At 53.5% G+C, this 20,859-nt stretch overlaps 7 protein-coding genes across 7 annotated transcripts; 2 read left to right on the top strand and 5 right to left on the bottom strand.

The window, feature by feature from the left end:
• Positions 1–1,936: 1,936 nt before the first annotated feature.
• J4E86_002574 (uncharacterized protein) lies at positions 1,937–3,722 on the bottom strand (the record flags this gene model as incomplete). Its single annotated transcript, XM_051443132.1, has 2 exons — positions 1,937–3,392; positions 3,445–3,722. The coding sequence occupies 2 exons, from the start codon at positions 3,720–3,722 to the stop codon at positions 1,937–1,939; spliced, it is 1,734 nt and encodes a 577-aa protein (XP_051306720.1).
• A 2,317-nt stretch (positions 3,723–6,039) lies between these two features.
• Positions 6,040–7,319, bottom strand: MDM10 (Mitochondrial distribution and morphology protein 10; the record flags this gene model as incomplete). The annotated part of the gene is made up of 3 exons (XM_051443131.1): positions 6,040–6,842; positions 6,891–7,169; positions 7,223–7,319. The coding sequence occupies 3 exons, from the start codon at positions 7,317–7,319 to the stop codon at positions 6,040–6,042; spliced, it is 1,179 nt and encodes a 392-aa protein (XP_051306719.1).
• Positions 7,320–7,543: 224 nt separating this feature from the next.
• Positions 7,544–8,305, top strand: J4E86_002572 (uncharacterized protein; the record flags this gene model as incomplete). Its single annotated transcript, XM_051443130.1, has 2 exons — positions 7,544–7,734; positions 7,789–8,305. 2 exons carry the CDS (start codon positions 7,544–7,546, stop codon positions 8,303–8,305), a joined length of 708 nt encoding a protein of 235 aa, XP_051306718.1.
• Positions 8,306–10,793: 2,488 nt separating this feature from the next.
• J4E86_002571 (uncharacterized protein) lies at positions 10,794–11,049 on the top strand (the record flags this gene model as incomplete). Its single annotated transcript, XM_051443129.1, has 2 exons — positions 10,794–10,957; positions 11,013–11,049. The coding sequence occupies 2 exons, from the start codon at positions 10,794–10,796 to the stop codon at positions 11,047–11,049; spliced, it is 201 nt and encodes a 66-aa protein (XP_051306717.1).
• Positions 11,050–12,781: 1,732 nt separating this feature from the next.
• On the bottom strand, positions 12,782–15,016 carry J4E86_002570 (uncharacterized protein; the record flags this gene model as incomplete). Its single annotated transcript, XM_051443128.1, has 2 exons — positions 12,782–14,582; positions 14,607–15,016. The coding sequence occupies 2 exons, from the start codon at positions 15,014–15,016 to the stop codon at positions 12,782–12,784; spliced, it is 2,211 nt and encodes a 736-aa protein (XP_051306716.1).
• Positions 15,017–17,625: 2,609 nt separating this feature from the next.
• Positions 17,626–18,201, bottom strand: J4E86_002569 (uncharacterized protein; the record flags this gene model as incomplete). Its single annotated transcript, XM_051443127.1, has 2 exons — positions 17,626–18,012; positions 18,157–18,201. 2 exons carry the CDS (start codon positions 18,199–18,201, stop codon positions 17,626–17,628), a joined length of 432 nt encoding a protein of 143 aa, XP_051306715.1.
• A 1,459-nt stretch (positions 18,202–19,660) lies between these two features.
• Positions 19,661–20,546, bottom strand: J4E86_002568 (uncharacterized protein; the record flags this gene model as incomplete). The annotated part of the gene is made up of 2 exons (XM_051443126.1): positions 19,661–20,174; positions 20,221–20,546. The coding sequence occupies 2 exons, from the start codon at positions 20,544–20,546 to the stop codon at positions 19,661–19,663; spliced, it is 840 nt and encodes a 279-aa protein (XP_051306714.1).
• Between the last annotated feature and the right edge of the window lie 313 nt (positions 20,547–20,859).

The following is a 20,859-nucleotide window of genomic DNA, read 5'->3' as shown; positions in this document are numbered from 1 at the left end:
GCCGCGGACGCTTGGAGGAAATGGACCTACGTGCTGCGAGCGGTGCAAGAAACAGAGGCTTGACTGGTACGTGAAGGGGCTGTCGCAACGCTTTTCGTGTTCCTGAGTGGCGCGGCCGTTTGCTGCGAACCACCAAGCTTCTGCGCCGCCGGTCGTGACGTAGAGATGCCGTGAAAGTCCTGGCACGATCAACACCAACGGGCAAGTAATGAGCGACAAGATGTGGGTGTGGAGCGAGAGAAGAAAGCTGGCACTTCACTTATCAGCGTCGAGGCAAGGGGTGGTGCAGTCGAAAAGCAGCGGCGAGCTGGTTGGCCCGACGAAACGTGAAATGAGCAGCCCCATTGTCCCGTTCGGCACCACGCCGCTTGGGGCACAACGTCAGGGGAACTCGATGCCGATCGCTGCCACTTCGCCCTCAAATCGCCCTCCTCGCCTGCCGAGCATCGCAAGCCTTGCCAGACTAGACCCGTACCTCGTCCGAGCCTGAAAAGCCTTGCGACTCGGGCCATAATCGCGCGGGCCCAGAGCTTGTCTGCGATGTGCCTGCGCGCCTGCGATGCCAACGGGCCTCGCTGCACGTCATCGACTACATCAAATTTCTTAATCCAGCTCTTGAGCAACGTTCGGTCTGACAAGCCTGACATAATCACCGCATGCTCTGTCATCCACGCATGGCTGTTGCTGTCTGCTGTCTGCTGTCAGCCACGACGTGCTCACCCACTGATGCCCACCGCTTGGCATGCTGTAAGCGTTGCGGCACTCACACCACCACGCATAGTCGACGATCTTATTGCAGTGCTATTTCCTTTTCCAGCCTCGCCTACACCATCGACTAGCACATAAGCACATGCGGCCACATATTTGAAGACGTCGTGCCGCTGTTGCGCAGCAGTCACCACGCGACAATTACACTTCTTACCAACGCCTGTGTAGCATGAAATAACATGTTACAGCCTCCCAGCCGATGATTGGCCCACCCGATTTTGTAATCATCGTGTGGAGGTTCAACGGGCTGGCCCGAGACCACTCTCATTAATGCGCTGTCAAATGGGCTGTGTAGCCATTCCTAGTGCGAGGATTCGCTGTAAATTACGATGGACTTTCATCTCGCAACCGCAGATACGAGACAACCTGTCCATCGTAATTTCACTCTGCTATAACATGGCACTTCCCCGCTGCCTGACAGCTCTACACACCTACGCATAGCACATTGCTGGCACCATCCCAGGTCGGTTCAAGTAATGTAATGTATTTGTTTACTGATCTCGAAGAACAGCTGTTTACCGGAGACCCCATTGAAAGCTACATACTCAAGCACGCGCAGCGGCTCTGTAATCCACCACAACCCCCGCAGCTCAAGATCTCCTTAAAATGGCAATCCCTCCACCTGCCAGCCGAGCCCGACAAGAGAAAATTCCGAGATGCACGCAACATATGAAACAATGGCTAGCTCGCAACAGAAAAAGAAGAGATGATGAACAATGAAAAGAACAATCCAAAAGGAAAAAAGACGACCAGCATATGCCGCTGACGTCTGCCAACACCAGCGCAGGTTCCACCAGTCCGCCATTTCTCTGTATAGTTCCAAGCCTACCCAATCCTGAGCAACGCCGTGTTCAATAACCAGTCCCTGTATGGTGGTCGTTCAACCTGCGTTACGAAGAGTAGTGATGGAAAGTAGTGGAAGGGTGGCTTCCTACAAGCGACGGGAAAACCCCATGGCTTTGTAGATCCAAGGATTTGAGACCAATATGTGAGAGATGACAACCACATTAAGTATGAGCGATAATGGAGAGCAAGAGCCGCAAATGCCCTGCCACTGTTCCAAGCGGCAGGGCGTACGCATCGAGCTTCCTCGTAAGAAAGCAACCGCGACCGGGTATAAGAGCACGCAAAAGAATAATTGACAAACAGACGGTAGTATGCGGGCTGCTCATTGCATCTGGTGATGCTCCGGTGACATGCTTGATGGGTCTAACGAGCCGAATGACACCAGGTTCTGCATGTCCAGGTCGTCGACGTTGTCATCCATCATCGGTGACCGGAACGGCATGTTGAGATTTTGCTTGGCGTACATGTCTGTCATTTGCAGCGCCTCGTCGGACATGCCGTTGTCGTGCGACATTGGGTACACATCATTGTGGTTGTCACGACCGAAAGAACCCAGTGGTGGTGACTGGTTAGCAATGATAGGGTCAGGGTGGTTCATCGCCGGCATAGGTGAGTGGTGAGATGCAGAAGGTGGCGGGCCCATTGGTGTATGTACATAAGGAGGAATGTTGTACTGGCCATAGTTGGATGCCGGGATGTTGTCGTTTGATGGTCCCGATGTGAAAAAGGAAGGCGTGCCGTACTCCGAAGGTGAGTTGGCGGTAGTGGCCGACATGGGGTACTGTCGGTAGTCCATGCCGTACCCTGCAGAAGTGTCGATGCTCAGGTGAGGGCCAATGGGGCCTGCACTCTGGGGCGTCGGCGCGAAGATCTCAGGGTTAGGAACATACGGCGACGGCTCTTGTTGAATCAAGAATGATGGCATCGGGTTGCGAAGCATAGAAAAGTCCATCGCAACAGGCACTGAACGACTTCGCTGGCGCTTGTGACCACGCGGTTGGAAGGGTTGGGGTGCAAGATGCGTCTCCTGAAACATGCCCATGTGATGCGGGTGCTGGAGGTGGTTTGGTTGGGACGCGGGCCGGTGGTTGATGGGCGAGACCGGTGCCGAGACGGCGAATGTGTTTGGGTCGAACATGTTGTGTCGGTTCTGAAACGACTCCAGTGAGACAAGTTTCGCTAACTGACCGCTCAGCACCTTCGGGTGACCACCCAAATGGTGCAACATGATGTTTGATGCTTGCTGGTCCTCGGTAAAGTCGCCGCATTGGAAAAATCCACCCGAACCGGAAGAGTCCATGAAAAAGTTCGGAGGGCGGTTGAGCTCGACAATCAGGCCTCCGGGGCGTTGCGACGCACCCTCGGCGTTTGCGGTCATGTCGCCATTCTCCAGAGAAATATTCTTGATGTATGAGAATGGGTACTCAATCTTGTATCCTGCAGAGTCGTTGTTGATGTAGTAGGTGATGCAGCACTTCTCAGGTGAGTAGAATACTACAAGGTCCATGGCGCTCTGTCCAACTCGTCTCCAGCTACCGATGCTGAGGGAGCGGCAAGCAAAGTGGTGGATGACAACCTTGGAGTTGTTGGCGTCGGTGTTGAGAAGCATGCCACTTCCGTATGGCATACCGCCTGCGCGTCCCAGGAAACTAGTGCCGATCGACTTGCCAGACTCCATGGCCTGGAGGGCAAGGTATCGTCGCATGGACTCTGGGATATCATTGCAGTCATCACCGTTCTCGATGCTCTTCTTGGCAATGTTCTTGATCTTGGCACGTCTGTGCAAATGTCAGTACTGCGCACAAGCATCATGCTGCTCGCTTTTCCTACCTGTTCTGGAACCAGATCTGGACTGAGCGCTCAGTCATGTTGATTTCCGAGGCAATTCTTTCGCGGGTAGCAGCAGTGGGTGTGGGGTTCTTGTTGAACTCCACTTCGAGTGTCACCAGTTGGTCTTGAGTGGCCCTCTGTCTCTTCTGGTTGCGCTGCTGCTGGGTGAGGGTGCTCTTGCGCGGGGGTCGGCGCGGGGCAGAGCCCTGCGTCGGGGTCGAGGATGACGCCGGTGGAGATGGCGTGGGCGAGACCATTGCGTCGTCGTTTGACTGCATGTTGGGTGGTGGGAATGATCGGAGGGCGAGAGTTGGACTCGATTCGAAGCGGGGTCGGAGATATAGAGGGAGCAATCGAGCTAACACCTCAGTCTATCTTGGTTCGTAAAGTGTCGTGAAGTAATGGTCCAAGCAATGGTGGTGGGTGAAGATAGTGGAGCTATGCGAAGCTGGTAAGAGTTCAATGTCACGGGAGAAAGAATCCACGTGTGTGAGAAGCTCGAGACACCGTCCAGGCGCGTGTGAGAAGGGTCAAGGGTGAAGGAAGCTGCTGGCCGGGGAGCAGATGGATCGTCCGAAAGCGAGTCCAAGTCGACAAGAGTGAAGGAAGAGGTGCTAAGGAGCGGACAGACAAAGCCTAAAGGAGGGTTGTGAAGAAAGGAACGTGGGCAAAGGCCGAAAGGAGTGGCGGCACTTCGCAGAAGTCGACAGAGAAAGAGAAAGATGTAGGTACCACACCGACAGCAAAGGTGACGATAGGAATCCGGATAGAGGAGCAGGGCCTTGGATGTAAATGAGCGACCGTGGTTGGGAAAGGGGAGATTAAGGGAAGGGGCATTGAAGCCGGGGGGAAGGTGCGCGCCGGCTAGCTTAGGCTGGGCAGGGCGCTAGCTGGCCAGAGAGACGGTTTTAGCCCAACGGCACCACCGCTCGACGCCCGCCCTGGAGGCGCGAGACCAGTGGTGACGCACCAAAACGCTTATGTTCTGAAGCAAACCATGCTCGTCGCAACACTCTGACCGGATGTTCCTCCGCTCTACACCACGACACAACAGCACCAGCATCCGACGGTGCGCGTGCGGCGTGCTCTCTGCCCGCCTGCACGCGCTGCCCGCAATAGCTCCGATCAGGGGGACTACTGCGAGGTACCTCGGAGTCGCGCCACTAGAGACGTGACAGCAAGGGTCGACCGACAGGCTCTGTTCCAAGACTCAGGAGGCCGCCGCCTATAGGGCAATCCTTGCCGCGAGGCTGGCCGCGACAACAGACTCGCATCGCGATACCTGTCAGAACAGCGCGCATGAATGGTGCTCGTTTATCAAAAAAAGGCCGCGAAGTCGTCGTCCTCATGGTCCGCTTTAGCGTGTTCCGACAGGCCAAACAACGCGCGAGCATGAGGCGCTACCGTTGTTGTGTTTGAGAAGCCCTGCATCTTCGAGTGCTCACTACGGCAACGATCGGGCAAGGCACACCAGAGCGTGACTGTGAGCGTGAGCGTGAGCGAGAAGGCGCACCGGCAGGGCGTTGAAAGTATTCCTGGCACGCGTCTGTGTCGGTCGCACCTGGCCTGCATCGCCGTACGCGCCCGCATTCTTGGTGCTGACAGTGTGCGGCAGAGGACCCATTTCGGTATCGTGAAGACTTGATCGCGAGCCTCGTGCGGATCGCTCGGGTAAGCCGAGCATGAGAAAAGATCCTGACGAGCATCGGCGCCCGTGCCGTCTAATCGCTCCCATCCTGACACGCTCGTCGCTCGGTCAAAAAGCCACGGAATCGAGATTGTTCACATTTGGCAAGCCGCAATAGTTCGTTGATCTTGAGAGTGCCGACTCAGCTTAGCTCGTCGCCCGTCTTGTCGCCCTACAGCTGTCAATCTATAGTACCGATCGCTTCCCTGCACCATTAATTGCAAGGCTTACGCCAGGCACGGCGGTGTGAATGGTGGACGCGTCGGCAAGCGAGTGACAACAACCACCAACCCGGAAAACTGACTCCCACCAACAACATCATGGCCCGCGCCGAGCGCGGCCTCGACCGGATCTGCAGACCACCTGCACCCCCAACTTGCGGAAGTCCCTCATCCATCTCTGCATGCTCAACCACCGTTTGCCTTCAAGAATGTCAAGTGTAACAGAATGTTGCGAATCGTTCCACTGCATTGAAAACACGTCCAAACAGCACCGAAGCAGTGTGACGAGCAGCGTCCATCCCCATACTTTGTTTCAGCGTTACACCGCTCGGGACCAGACTACGCCATCATGCACACCTCGCTACTTACTCGAGTCCTAGCCTGCAATATATGTCGTGTTCAGAAAACACATGGTCGCCCTCGCATGGATACTGTAAGGCTCTCACGGCCCCCGTTTGCGTCCCACTGTTTGACGCCATCGTCTTCTAGAAACATTTCTTGATGCCCTGACCATGTGCGGGAGACGCGTTTCTAGAACAACCGCTGACGAACAGTACAGTGGTCGACGACCCTGGGCTGGGCCGGTTGAGTCAGTTCGGCAGTCGATCCGATGTGCATCCTTCCTTCGCAAACGGTATACTTATTCTTTTTAACGATCGAGATATTGCCGTCTGTGCGTGTTATCGTTCATGAGGAGTACTGCAGCTCAACACCCACAGAACGGACCATTTGCTCTCTCTTCTTCAGGTCCAGACTCGCACCAAGAGTGAATAGCAGCTCCTTGATTCTGCCCTCCCACAATACTCCGATATGCCAATCCTGATCGACTCTAGCCTTCAGCACGCCGGATACGTCGTCATCTGCAGAAGTTGTTGGGCGTTTCCAATCTGGACGCAACTTCTTGACCGCCCAATCTACGTCGGTCGTGCTGCGTAGACGCCAGAGTTCACACCCGAGCTGCAGCTCACTTTCATAGGAGTAGAAGTTGAAGTCGAAGCGGGAGGACAGGGCCAAGTTAGGGCCGGCCTTGACAGCATACGTGGAAGAGAGATTTCCCATCAACGGATTGAGCGTGAGCGTCATGGTATACGGGAAGCCCGCATGGTTGGGTAGGGTGGCGAACCTCACCCCTGTGCTGATTCCCCCGCTCTTGTTGAGTATGCCATAGTACAGCTCTGCACCTGCGCTGAAGCGACCATGCACAGGATCCACCTGCTCTGCAGCAACGGGTTCTGCGGGCGCAACTCTGGGGCCTGGACCAAAGTTGTAAAGACCCCGGACGCCCATCAACGCCGAGTCTGTGCTGTACATGTATTCCGTGCTGTATTTGCCGAAGTCATTTTGCAGTAGCGTCAGGATCGTCCCGCCGTTGTTGAGATTGGAGTCGCTCACGGCGGCGATCCTCAGCTGTCGCGTAGGAGTGAGGCGGCGGAGGTACAGGGCTTCGAGCCTCTGCTGTGGTAGGAATATGCGCCCATACAACAGGGTGTCTGTCTCGACTCAGCGGGGGTACGGGAAGGCAGTGTCATCCAGCTCACTCTTGCGGTCTATCCGGCGGCCAGCATGCCAAACTTCCCACGACCACTTCTCGTCCGGTCTCCGCAACTCTTGCAAATGCTTGTAGCCTCGTATCACGTTGTGGAGGTCGATGTGGGACGTCCTAAAGTCCTTCCGTAGTGGCAGCGACGAGTACAGGTAGGATACTGAGCCGTCGACTACCCCCACACTGCCTAGGGTGTACGAGGTTGCGAAATTGGGGGCGGCGAGAGAGGAGATTTGCATGCGCAGCCCACGGGGTATGTCAAAGTCGAGCAATGCTGTCACCTAGAGTCAGCATCCAGTCCAGAACGCGACATCCAGTGTGACGTACCTCGTGCCGACGCGTTCAATGCGCCATAGGAATTGTCGACGTTCCAGCCCGATGCCTCGTAGAATGCATGCTGCACGCTATCCATGAAATCCAACATCGCTCTGTTATCGATTGATCATCGCGAGCGGACTGGGGTGAGGTTGAGTGCGTAGACTCTGGAGAGTGCGAGAGCGACATCTGGATCCACAGCGGAGCAGCCGCGGTTGCACCAATCGGGGGTTCGCCAAAATCCCCGCTCAATTTTTTGGAAGTCGCGACCGCAACTTCGAACTTTTTCCTGAGCGCAATCACCAACCACAACACCCCCGAAATACCGCCACCATGCCCAAATCCAAGCGCCAGAAGGTCGTGCATCTTACCAAGACGGACAAGAAGGGCAAGGAGCTGTCTTTGAAGCTCTTTGCCAATGTCCAGGAAGCGGCGGATAACTTTGAGCACATCTTCGTCTTCGCCGTAGAGAACATGCGCAACTCGTATCTGAAGGAAGTCCGTCAGGAGTTCGCTGACAGCCGGTATGTCTGCGGGAGCGCTTTCATCCAATGCGCGCACGGCTAACGAATGCGCAGATTCTTCTTCGGAAAGACCAAGGTCATGGCGAAAGCGCTTGGCCTAAGCCCAGCAGAAGAGCACCTCTCGAACCTCTCCGAGCTCACCAAGCACCTCAACGGCAATGTCGGACTCTTTTTCACCAACCGCGAGCCCAGCGAGGTCATTGAGTACTTTGCCAACTACTCGCAAACCGACTTTGCGCGCGCCGGCGTTGTCGCTACGCAGACCTTCACAGTACCCGCTGGTGTAGTCCACTCAAGAGGTGGAGAGATTCCCGAAGAGGAGGACGTGCCGCTGCCGCACAGCATGGAGACTACCATCAGGAAATGGGGCATGCCAACGAGGCTCGACAAGGGCAAGATCATTTTGGATGTGCCCTACACCATCGCGGAGGAGGGCAAGGTCATGAACAGTCATCAAACAGCGCTGCTGAAGATGTTTGGTGTGGCCATGGCAGACTTCAAGATCGATCTCAAGGCCTACTACACCAAGGCGATTGAGCAGGTTACAGAGGTTGGAGCTATGGAGGAGTAAGAGCAAGCGAGATCAGCTTAGTTCAGTTGCATCATGACGGCGTTTCTTAGGCGTTCGGTTTGACCAGGGAAAAGTATGCTAGATGACTTTGACGGAAAGCTCGAGTCAAACCACGAGCACATCACAATATACCCTATTATGTTGGTCTTCAACTTCGCTAGACCCCTGCGCGACTGGCTTCCATGGCATACTGCATATATTGTTCAGTCGCCTGTTCTCTACTTAAAAGATATTAAAACCTGCTACAGCATCGCTAATCCAGCTAAAAGACCTCCCACGATAGCTCCAAATGTCTCAGGGTAGTTCGCAACACCTGCACCCGTCTCGGCCGGAACCGACGCACTTGCCGAAGTCTCATCCGCTGTAGGAGTCGCGGTGCGTGAAGTCCTGACCGATGTAGACGAGTGTGTTGACGAATGCGTCGAAGTATGCGATGTTGTAGAGTTGCGCGACAGCGTTGAAGTCGAGAGCGTCGAGTTGGCCATAGCGCTGCTCGACATGGAGATCATGACTGTGCTGCCGGAAGGTGTGAGAGTCGGTAAGTTTGAAAGTACCGGAGCGGACTCGGTGATGGAGGGATAGACGATGGTGCTAGGGCCAAAGAAAGGCGCCGTGTCCGGGTCGAACATTGGGCCGGTATCTACATCGGATGCTTGATTAGAGTTGAGATTCCAGGCATACTACATGCAAAACTATTGCCGTCGACCAAACTTACAGCTTGAGGTTGAGGCATTTTGCGCAAGCGCGGCGACCACCAGGCCAAACAAGGCAACGACCACCTTCATACTTTCTTTCTTGCTACCCAACTTGTCGCGTTGTGATGCACTAGTAACGGCAGTCGGCAGACGCGAAACCCAATAGTGATGCTGGCGGAACCTCGAACGTGTAGTGACGAAGATAATAAAAATGTATTAGGAAAGAGCGAAAGAGTCAAAAGTAAGGATCGACCGACGACTACGACCGCGACGGAAAGTGAAGCCCAGCACGCGCGCGCATCACGTAGGACCAGAAAACTGGTTCTCAGTGACTTTTAATCCCCATTCACTCCACCCTGCCCCGTCAGCCTGTTCTGGCCCTCCGCCCCTAAAGAGAAGGATCTCGTAAAGAACAAGCATATCAATACTCTCCCGCAACCCGCCCAATGATGGCCGCCCAGTCAGCGTGCCCAGAGGCATGGTCATCTCCGTGGGGCTAGACGTGTTTCGGATGGGGGCTCGTGTTCTCGTGTCTACATGGCTGCGAGCCCGAAAGTTAGTGGCGCCTAGTCCTATTGCCGCGAGACCGGCGCGGTGAATCTATGGATTGGACTTGGGCAGGCTAGAGGGCAGAAAGTGAGCAGCTGATGCGCGCGATGGGGGCTTGCTTTTTTGGGTGATGTCGATGGATGGCTTTGTGAATGGATACTAGTGAGCGTTGGAGGCGCGCATGAGTGGAGATACCCCACATGGCGCCCCTGATGGCTTGGCAGGTACAAGCGGGCGAGCAAGCGATGTGAGGACGCGTGCATGACGTGCTTCTTTTCTGAGCCCGCAGCACCACCGCGGGGCCTGAGACCGCTATCACACAGCTGACTCTGATATACGAAATGACGCCGCGGATCGTTAGATCTGGACTCTTCTCACAAAATACTATAGTGCTTGCACGGCCACTGCGGCTGCGGTGTCGAGCAAACTGGATGAGTTGTCTAGGTATCATCACTCCGTTCGCTCTCGAACATTTGTCTTGAACTCACTCACATGTCTTGCATGGAGCCCAACACCAAGTTGCTTGCTAACAATGAAATTGTCTCGGTTCTCAGCACATATAATGCAGTGTTCATGTACAGACAGTAGCGGTACAGCCAGAAGCGAACAGTACCTGACCAAAACTTGCGATGAACTTTCAGATCGGGAACAGCCAGCTCGGGGGCCTCGGTATGATGGCAGCCCGTCCCATCGAGCGAGGCGACCTCATACACACGGAAACTGCCTTGGTCTTTTGCAACACCGACTATCCACAAACCCAATGGTTGCTACCAGGTACTGCCAACACTTTTTTTGCCGCTCAGCGAGCAGCACCGAGCTCTGTATTGCAAGAAGCCGTGACCCAGCTCGAACCAGCGCAGCGAGGAGTATTTCGTGTACTGGGCCCACAACCAGGGCTTAGCAACACACGGGACCGAATCGTTCGTCGTTTTGAACACAACGCGTACGACTTCGATCGTGTCAACAACCCTCGCAGGATACACATCGTGGTATATGAGACGTTCAGCCGTATCAACCATTCCTGTGTTCCGAACGCTGCTCTTGAGATCTGGCCAAGGCGCACCGAGTTTCCAGAAGGCCAGGCCAGACTGATAGCAACCAGAGCAATCCCAGCAGGAGAGGAGGTTTTCGTGAACTACATGCCTAATAATTGGATGGATCACCACGCGACAAGGGTGGCAGCTTTGAGCAACCATTGGGAATTCAATTGTACATGCGTTGGGTGTACGCACCCTTTCATACCTATGGATACGTCTGCCCGTAATCTGGCTGCCACCTACCACGCGGCAATCGGTGCTATGGCAGCTGCAGTGACTGAGGAACAGAAGACTAGCAGTATCATGCACATAGAGACCTACATCAAAACCCTTGTTTCGCTGGGTATATGGGACGACAAATTGTCTCTCGCGTAAGTTGGGCCATTCAGCTTTCATGTCAGTGTTGCTAACAGTATTGAAACACAGTTGTCTAGAGCTCGCTCGACTCCACTTCGGTAAGTAGGATTACTTGAAGGCAGCGTCATCCGCTTATGCTGGTTCGTTGGTTGAGAAGAATTTCTACTCTCGAGATCTTAATCCACAGCTGAGTGAGTTGTTCTTAGAGTGTCATCAGCGCGACGACAGGTCGCGCGTCGAGTACAACAAGTCCGGCATAGGTCCTTATCCGCTAACATAGCGTGCTCGTTCCTGTATTCCGTCTATGTAGTGTATATACCATTTTGCTATATGTCGAATCGTTGTGTTCCTTTCGATACAATGAGTAGGTCAATGGTTCTTTCTCATTGCCAAGTTCTGTTTGTGCCTCCAAACTAGCAAACTCTTGCTGCTGGCAGGATAAAACGTTGACCTGACTTTTCCTCACGAATTCCTCACATTGCCCACATCAATTAAGGCTACCGACTTCAGGACAGTTATGGCAGCAGTCCCGCCTCCGCCACCAGTCACTGGGGTAAACGTCGTCAAGGGTGAAGGCCTTGTAGCACAGCAAAGGTTTGAAAAGGGTGCTCTCATCCTCGCAGAAGATCCGCTGGTCATGTGCGACACAGGCAAGAAATACAGTACTTGGGACAAAGAGGCCGTGCTTTCTACCAAGAACAACTCGAATACAGCACGTCAATGTTGTGGAAAGCATTCAATAAGCTCGGACTTTTCGACCAAGGAGCCTTCAACACCCTCTACACTACCAAACGCAAGGCGTCAAAGCTAGAGTATGTCGTGGATGCATTTCGACACAACGGATTCCATTTTGGCTTTCGAAACGTGAACAACACTCACATCATCATCTACCGTTTCGTCTGCGCAGCTTATCACTCCTGCATCCCGAATGCAACGGTCATGATCAACGATTTCGCTCCCGATGAAACGCTCCACCCAGGCCAAGCTCGACTAGTTGCTACACGCGAGATACCCGCCGGTAGCCCGATCGTAATCGACTACATCCCGAAGCTCTGGAAAGAGGATAGCGCCGCTCGCCAACAGGCTCTAATGGCGCGTTGGGGCTTCGACTGCAATTGCGAAGGGTGCAAGCCTGCAAAAGCCGTGATGGATGCATCGGAGCGGAGGATCTGCAGGGCGTATCATGAAAAAGGTCTTCGCTTGAGCGCAGCTGAACTTCGTCTCTACATCGCGTTCATGAGTAAGCTGGGCAAGCGGGACAAAGATCTATCGCGACTGTGGGTTTGCAAACCTAATTGCGTATTGACGACGTGCTAATATTTGCTATATAGATGTCTTCGACTGGCACACGACCATGAGACCCGCGACGAGTATAGAGAAGCAATGCGTATCGCTCAAAGTGGCCTTCTCGTGGAGCAGCACTTCTACTTGAAATGTCACTATGGCGAACTGTCAAGAATATGCGCTGACTGCTTTCTGGAAGACACAAACGTGCAAGCTGCGTACCGAGAGACTGAGAGGGCTGCTCGTATCTTCCTGGACTAACGTTTTCCGGGGTGGATTTGGATCATCAATTATTAAGTTGTCACACGAAGAGACTGTGGCGAGTGCGAATATACGATGTATGTTGGTGCAATATACATGATGCATCCACCGAAAACGACAGAATTCTAACCCCGTGTTGTACCTTGTTAGGCAAAAAGGACGGATGGCCTCACGCGAAGAGTTGAGTAGAAGCAGCACATCTGCCAGAACGTGTCGCCGAAAGCCTGACACACTCACAAGAAAGGAAAAAGTATTGAGCAGAGAAACGAGAAACGAGAGATCATGCGTATCACCTAGTACCCACCATAACCTCCACGTCGCCCACTCAACGGCACCCTAGCATGCCACTCATCATCTTCATACTGGAAGGCAGAGTCCCGCCTGCCCATCATGTTCGAGCGTCTGGCGGACCGCTCTTTCTTGTCTTGGATGTGCTCAAGAGCCGCATGGATGTCATTGAGTGCGTATCGCGCATCTAATTCGTCTTGGTCTCCAATCGTGCGTGGCTGGGGGTAGCTGTAGCCTTGCTCATGCCTATCCGCGAGGTATGATGAGGCGCGCACTGGCTTGGGTGGGAAGTGTGGTTGCGCAAAAGGATTGTGGATGTTGGGTGGATTGGCCATGGTTGCGCGGCGATTTGGTAGGCTTGGACGAGTAGTGTGGACTGGGTAGTCGTCGAAGTACGACTCTGGCTCGTGCATGTGTGCACGCGGGCTTCGCGGGTGTGGGTAGTCATCCACTGTCTCTTTGTGGTATCTAACCTTCTGTACCCGACGATGGTCAACGTCCTCGTCGTAGATATGGCTGGGGTGCGGCTGGCCGAACATGTTTGGCGACTTTCTTCCGTAAGAGACCTTCTGGCGACGATGAACGTGCGTGAAAGAAGGGCGGCGGCGTATAGGAGTGTCGAAGATACCATCATCTGCTGTGTGGACAGATGTAGTGTTCATAGACTCGGTGCCGCTTCCACGCTCTGACGATGAGTTGGAGGTCTCCCTAGCCATGCCGTGCGAGGAGGGATACTTTCCAGATCTCTTCTTCTTCTCGTTGGAGAGACCAACTGGTGAGGCATTACCGGAACGTGTTCGGTCTTCCACAACGTTGTTGGTGCTCAGGTGAATGTGAACAGGCGTCACTTTGTTGTGAGATGACCGAGACGAGTCGGTGGTGAAGGACTCTGGGCTATGCCTACCATTGCGCTGATCATCGATTATGTCTGAAGTGCGGTGTCGACGGGTGGTCTTTGCGACATATGGATCGACGTTGTTCTTGCGCGCACGGCTTCGGCTACGACTGCGACTAAGGCCTCTAGCTTTGCTGAGTGATCGATGTTTCTGAGTCTTCTTCGATCTCTTGCCGGGCCGCTGACGTCCTCGTCCACGTCGATCAGCATCTATATGATCATGCTCAATGTTGACAAAGCTGGAGTCTTCCGACTCAGACTCCCAGGAGTCACTGTCGGACGATGAGCCGGAGACATCCCGACGAACCCTGTGGTTTTTCTTCTGATGTCTAAGGTGATCAGGATTCAAGCCTGGGACGTGCCTCATGCCATTAAGCGGAAACTGCATCTGGTCTGGAAACGCACCAGGCATTTGCATTTGACCAAAAGGCGGGCCATGGGGCTGGCCAGGAGGAGGCGGGAGATGCTGCAGTGGCACGCCAGGCATGTGTTGGCCGGGTCCAACATTGGGTGGGGGTGGTAGACGACCCCCGTCGTGCTGTGTGGACATGCCGGGAGGTGGCGGTGGTGGAGGAGGGTTTTGTGGACCTGGCATTGGGTTCATGTTGCCCGGAGGTGGAGGATGCTGTCCTAAGTTTGGCGCGCCAGGATGCTGTTGATGTTGCTGTTGTAGGGGAGGTCTTTGTTGCTGTGGCATGTTTTGGCCGGGGTTGTTAGACGGGTTCGGGAACTGTTGACCTTGCTTGTTCTTGTTTGCATCTTGGGGCCCATTGCCCGCACCTCCGACGACAGGTCTCGCTTGCATAGGCTCCTGAAACCCAGAAGGTTCGGTCTCCAGAATGATGTCTACACGCACCAGCTGCCTTTCTCGACGGTTGACCGAGCGCCATTTGTTTACAACGCTTGCAATTCTGTATTGAATAGTTCTATTGTACCTCGCAAGCTCAACGTTCTGGTCCTCAACGAGCTCGTTGATGATCCGGCGACAGTTTGGGGAAGGGATCTCGTTCATCGCCTTCTTGACGTTATTATGGTTTCGACGAAACTTGTGCAGTTCGCTGTGGAGTTCCTGGAGTGCGACGTGTTGTTGCTCAGGTGTTGCATCCTCCCAGGAAGTGGCGTTCCTTGGCTTCTCTAAGATGAAGGAAGCCAATTGGGGATCGTAGTTGGCGAATGGGTTTAGAGGTTGCTGTTGGGGCTGAGCTGGCCTCTGCTGAGCCTGTCCAAAGTTCTGCTGTTGTCCAGAGCTCTGCTGCTGCCCATTCGGGACTTGTCGTTGTTGGCTGACATTCTGATGTTGATGGGGTACATGACCCTGGTACTGTCCCTGCTGTGGAGTCGCCATTAAATGGTTCGTAGAGGTTATGGGAGGGCTATCTTGAACGAAGGAAGTATAGCCGATGACTAGATGCTCAAGTGACTGAAGACTTGATGCCGATGATCGAAACAGGCAGAGCAATGTGATGAAGACACGGGAAGTGAATGACGGGGCGAACTAGAAAGTCTAAGGCAGAAACAGAAGGACGTTGACCGAAGATATAGATTGGGAGATTTCTTGTCATACTGCAAGATTGTAGCTCTTGATCTTTGCCCGGAGCAGTAGTAACACTTTGTTGATGCAAGCGAGGTTGTGGTCCCTATAGGAGTACAACAGCCACATCCAGTCGTTTCCCCGGGGGGTCTACATGAAACAAAGGTTTAATTGGTCGTATCGAAGGGCACTCGCAAGCCCCACTTGAGGGTGACATCAAGGCTCTCACCGGTCTAAGCCACCAGGCTGAGGGGGACAAACAGGCAAATAACCCCGCCCTCTTGCGTGAACGCGCAGCATAGCTTCGTTGCTACACGTCTTGAGGCTCAAGTTTGACCGGACCAGTTAAAGATCATATAAAATATGCATGAGCCATGCGCATGCATATTTGAGGATTCATAGCGGCTGCCTGTTGTTGCATGCAGCCTGATGGTGGTGGTGTTTGGATAAGGTCGCATATGCATCACAGCTGCAACCGTTGGGATTCGCCGCGAATGATTGATGTAATTTTTGCTTTGTTAGCCTGCCCTCCGTGGAGCTGAATCAATGAAGTCGTCGAAGTGTGAGAAACGTTCACAGTGCCAGTGCAGAAGAAGCGATCATTGATTGACCACGCTAACGGGGCGTCATGACCCCGCTTTTGATCCGTGCACGGCTCAACACCCCCTTTCGCCTCTAGCCCAGGTGCCAGCCAAAAGAAGGCAACTGACCACTACAAGCCACCATTGCAAGGTGCATGAGAAAGATGAGGACCCTTTTCTTTGAGTAACGAGTATCGATGGCTGAGACAGCGTCCTGCTGACGTCCAACCCGCCTGCTTGCCCTTCGTTCCGCTCGGCCAACGCCTCCAATCACCACCCACAAGTCGAGGTAAGAACCCGCTGGTTACACCGAAGTCTTTCAGTCACTGGTAGTTGTACCTGGTGATGCGTATGTAGACCCCTTATCTGTGTCTGCACTTATACCACTCAGCCCCGCTTGCATCACTGCTGGGCGTGTCGTATGTCAAACATTCTGGTGCATCGCCCTTTGGTGTATCGCAGTGCGATTCGATCTTTCCAGCCGATGTTAATCCGCCTACACTCCAACATGGACTTCAGACCGTTCTGCGGTGCGGCTCAGCGCGCGTTCGCGCAGTGTCGATCTACTACTGCACATCGCGTTGCTGTCGACCTGTTTACTGCAGTTCGACGCCCTTCCATGCACCTCGTGCCGCCCTCCAATCTTCAGCTCTCTATCCAACCAATGTCCTTCTTGCCGGAAGCTCGCGGATTTGATCGCTTTTGGAAGCCTATCGAACACACCGGATCCACAACGCATGACATGCATATACGCGGCTGGATGACATCTTTGACACGCAGCCTTATGCACGTCTGGGTTGCAACACCACAACCGTGTGAGTTCTAATAGGTGAGAGCGACTGCAGCTCTTACGAGTAGCCGCGATAGATACACAACATCGTTACGCTTCATGGCCTTCGCTCACCGGACGCAGACACGCCCTCGCTCATGCGCTTCTATCATGAAGATCCTTCATATCAGTCTCGGTCCGGATATTTCGGCTTGAACCATCTCTCCTGCGTTTTAAGGAGCATGACCAAGTCTCCGGTCCGAGCCAGTAGTTATACAAGTGCGTTCTATTGAGAAATCATGCGCTCACAAACAGCCACCTGAGCAAGGATGCAATCCTGCACCAGACTTGATACCGACAAATCTGCTAACGAACAGATTGAAGCGCGCCGGAAACACGAAGATCATGATTGGTATGAACATACTCTCCGACCCACACGGCATTTGAGAGGTTCGGCATCTCGCTGGTACGATCTGCGGGTACGTACATATCTGAGACACGGGCGAGCATCACGGCTTGCCTAGCACCCCCGCACGAACGCAGCATTCCGCCGACTTGGTATCGTTGCCTTGACCGCCAGACTGATCCTTCGACAGCCAAGTTCTTACACCCGGCAGGCCGCGGCAGAGGCAAGATGGCGTGGCATTACAAGACGATCTTAATCACGCTTTCGGTTACACACCCCGAAGCAGTGACTGACAGCTTGCGATCAACACTAGACGATCCGATGAGAGCAGGTTGGGTTGACCTTCCAGCAGCCAGAGACAGGTTTCCTGACAAGTTGTTCCGTCGGGCGATATGCAATGCATGCGCGGGGGTGTCATGGTGTGGCACATAACCAGCGTCGCAGAGCCTCAGAAAGTTACGATGGCAGCCTGGTTCGTTTACGTGTCGCCACCAAATGTCTGCTTCGCTTGCAATCATGCATGAAGGGTACTGAAGGACCATGAGCGAGCAGGATACGAATACTTCTCGCCTCAGAACGGGGTCTTCGAACACGATGCATACTGGATAAAGTGCGCGCCCGATACGTAACGACAAGCATGACCGGCTTATGGCCCTAGTCTTGCCTTCTATCCTGCCACAGGCAAATTCACATGCGTGCCTTGCCGCTTGAACCTAAGCGTTCGAGCGCCCCACCTCTCTTTGGCTTCGTCTAGTTCGAAGACATCCTCCCAAGGCTCGCCGACATCAACTTCATCCTGCTGGGATACGTTCGTCCAAGCATCATCAACTTCCGACGCACTGCTGACGATCTTGATACCCATCTCCTCCGCGATTTTTCTAACATCTTCGGCAGCCTGCTCTGCGCTTTCGTATTCGCTCTTCCAGGCTTTGAGCAAGATACTTCCAAGCCTAGCCTCCTCTAACACTTGAAGCTGATCACGCCAATCTTTTGCTGGCTTCGGTGAGCCGCCGTCAGGCGAAGAGAACGGGTCCCAATCTATGCCCCGTTTCCACTGCGCTTCGGCCGTGTGAGTGTTCGTCATAAGTTCCCAGACAAAGGTCGCCCAGTAGAACCTTTATCGTGATCATATAGTTAGCAAACCACCGCACGTAAGTCTTGACGCATGCGAGAATGATGATTACTCACAAAGACTCACGATGACTTCCACACGTTCGAGGAAACTCCGTGGGATAGTCGTCATAGTATATAGTGCCGCCATCTCCCGCCCATTCACAAGTATCCCAACCACCGGAAAAGTCTCCCGGGATTTCTTCGCTTCCATCTTCGCTCTCGCCATCACTCTCGTCCATAGGATATTCTGAGATTGGAGCCCCGGCAGCACGCCATTCCCGCACTCTTCGCTCTCGTCTCTCGTACCGCTTCTCCTTTCTCCAAGCCTCTCGTCTACTATCGGCATCAAGCTCTGGCCCATCAACACTAATGAAACCTGAGATAGCCAGTGAGTAATCGGGCCGCAACCACACGTTGGTAGACGAAAAGAATGTTAGGTATACAGAGCGAGAGTGAAGGTAGCTGATGGCGGACAGCGATTGTAAAGCCCACCGATAGTACAGGGCCAGCATGATGCGGTCCTCTCTTGAAGGCTCTATTGGAACAGGCACAGTCATGGCAGGAAGATCACCCCAGTGTGGTCCTGGTTCAAGTCTTTCGACGATCACTCCGTTGCCGGCGTCGCTATACACAAGGCCGGTGCGCCTACCATCTCGTTAACGTCATCACAGTACCGTTCAACACTGCACATACCGAACAATCCTTGGATGCCCTTCGCCAAGCAGCTCATAAGCTTTCCGTAGCCGTTTGATCCCCCATTCTGGTCTAGCCCTTGTATCATCATCTTTCGGTTCGTAGATGATGATGCTCTTCCCATCTTTGTGCGGTACTGCGCGTGCATGTTCCCAGAAATCACAGTACCAGCGTCGGGTGTCTTCTGGCTCTATGCTGGCTTCGGGGGGATAATATGGCAACTGCGTTGCAATCGTTCGCTCTTCATCTTCAGGCTGCGGCCCATTAAGATATGAAATTGCCGAACCCATTAGGCAGCACGAGAAAAGATGCTAAAAGGTTTAAATCAAAATACATCGCGTACTATATACACTGACCCTGGTGTTCCCGGTTGAGGTAAGCGCCATCGCGCCTCGTGAACCGTGCCAATGATGCCTGCTTGGCAGCCCCATCAAGCTTGTCCTAATCAGATCTAAGTTTGAACCCCAGCTTCCCGTCCTTGAACTCGAACATACCCTCCCACTTCTCACCAATGTCAACCTCATCGCCAGAGATGGTTATGCCCACCTCGGCTGCTGCCAACTCGATATCACGAATGACCTCATCCACGCTGCCATATTGTTCATTTCAAGCGCCGAAAAGGACATGTCCCAGTCTAGCTCTCTCCAACTGCTGGAAAACCTTGCGCCGTTCTCTCTCACGCATAATTTCGTACAAATCTGGCGCATCTTCAATTATGTGGCCTCCTTCCATAGGATACGTAGGTTCCCATAGTCCACCACGAGGCCCACGACGCGATGGCGATACAGCAGTGAAGTCGTTCGTCATAAGTCGCCAGACGAAAGTGGCCCAATAGAAGCTAGAATGCGGTTATGCGATTAATCGTGTTGTGCGCGCAGATTGTGGTTCGCATATACTCACATGTCTGCCTTTACACTTCCTGATGAAACTCCGTGCTCGGGAGTATCATCAAAAGGACCATCATATATCATGTCGTCCCCTACCCACTCACCGTCGCTCCAGTTACACTCCGATGCCATGTTATCCGGATCACATGGTTCTGGTAAGCCGGACTCTTGTCGTATTGCTTTCGAATATTCGGCAGCATCTTTCCAGAACTCGTCCTCGATCTCTGTTGCAGTGGCGCTGATGAATCCAGTCACTGCGAGCGAGAAGTCCGGGCGTATCCACACGAGTTGCGATGAGAAGAACCCAGTGTAGATGGATCGAGCATGCATGAGCCGGAAGGCGGAGAGTGCTTGTATTGCCCATCGGTAATACAGCGATAGCATGATCTTATCGTCGTGCGACATCGTTTGCGCTACTACAGGCACTGTCATCGCAGGCACCTCAACCCTCTTGAGTTGGCCTGGTTCCAGTCTTTCAACGACTACGCCATCACCCGAAGTGCTGTATAGCGCGCCGATATACCTAAAAGATTGAGCGCGGTCAAGTACGCGGGCAGAATCATACGTACCGAACGATGCGCGGGTGTGGTCCACCGAGCAGCTCGTACGCCTTTCGCAAGCGCTTGATCGGCCAGCCATGCCTCGATCTGGGGTCTGGATAGAAGCCGTTGTCTTCATCGCAGATGGGGGTGAATATGATGACTTTGTCCGTGTCTTGGTGTTGTACACAGTCCGCAATCTCAAACAAGCGTTCGTACCAAATGATTGGATTCGCTTCGACAGGGACAAGCTGGCCGTTACGCACATAAGGGTATCGATTCGGGCCATCATAAGGAGGCTTAGAGTCTGTTTTCGAAGGTTTGGATGAGTTGATTGATGAAAATATGGAGCCCATGACAGTTTGCTGGTGATGGAGTTGTTGAAGTCTGCATTATGAGAAAGCTGGTGAAGGTTATGGGGCCAGCAACCAGATATATGCGCTTTCAATGGGAGCTTTCGCGTCCCTAATATTGCGAGCAAACTATAGTCGTGTAGATTGCGATGCATCATAGGTCAGTCTGGAGTGGCAGGACAGAGAGACGGGATGAAGGGGCGCCCCGAAAGAGTAAGATCTGCGCTTAGTACAGAGATACCTGCTTGGCACATATAAAACCAACAAAGACTACCAGGCACCCACTCCAGCTGTCGGATTCGAATTACTCCATCGA

Source organism: Alternaria arbusti (assembly GCF_024043155.1).
Source record: "Alternaria arbusti strain BMP 1465 chromosome Unknown scaffold_2, whole genome shotgun sequence".
Taxonomy (NCBI): Eukaryota; Fungi; Ascomycota; class Dothideomycetes; order Pleosporales; family Pleosporaceae; genus Alternaria; species Alternaria arbusti.
Note: the sequence above shows the minus strand (reverse complement) of the source record. Positions and strands in the feature narration are given on the sequence as shown.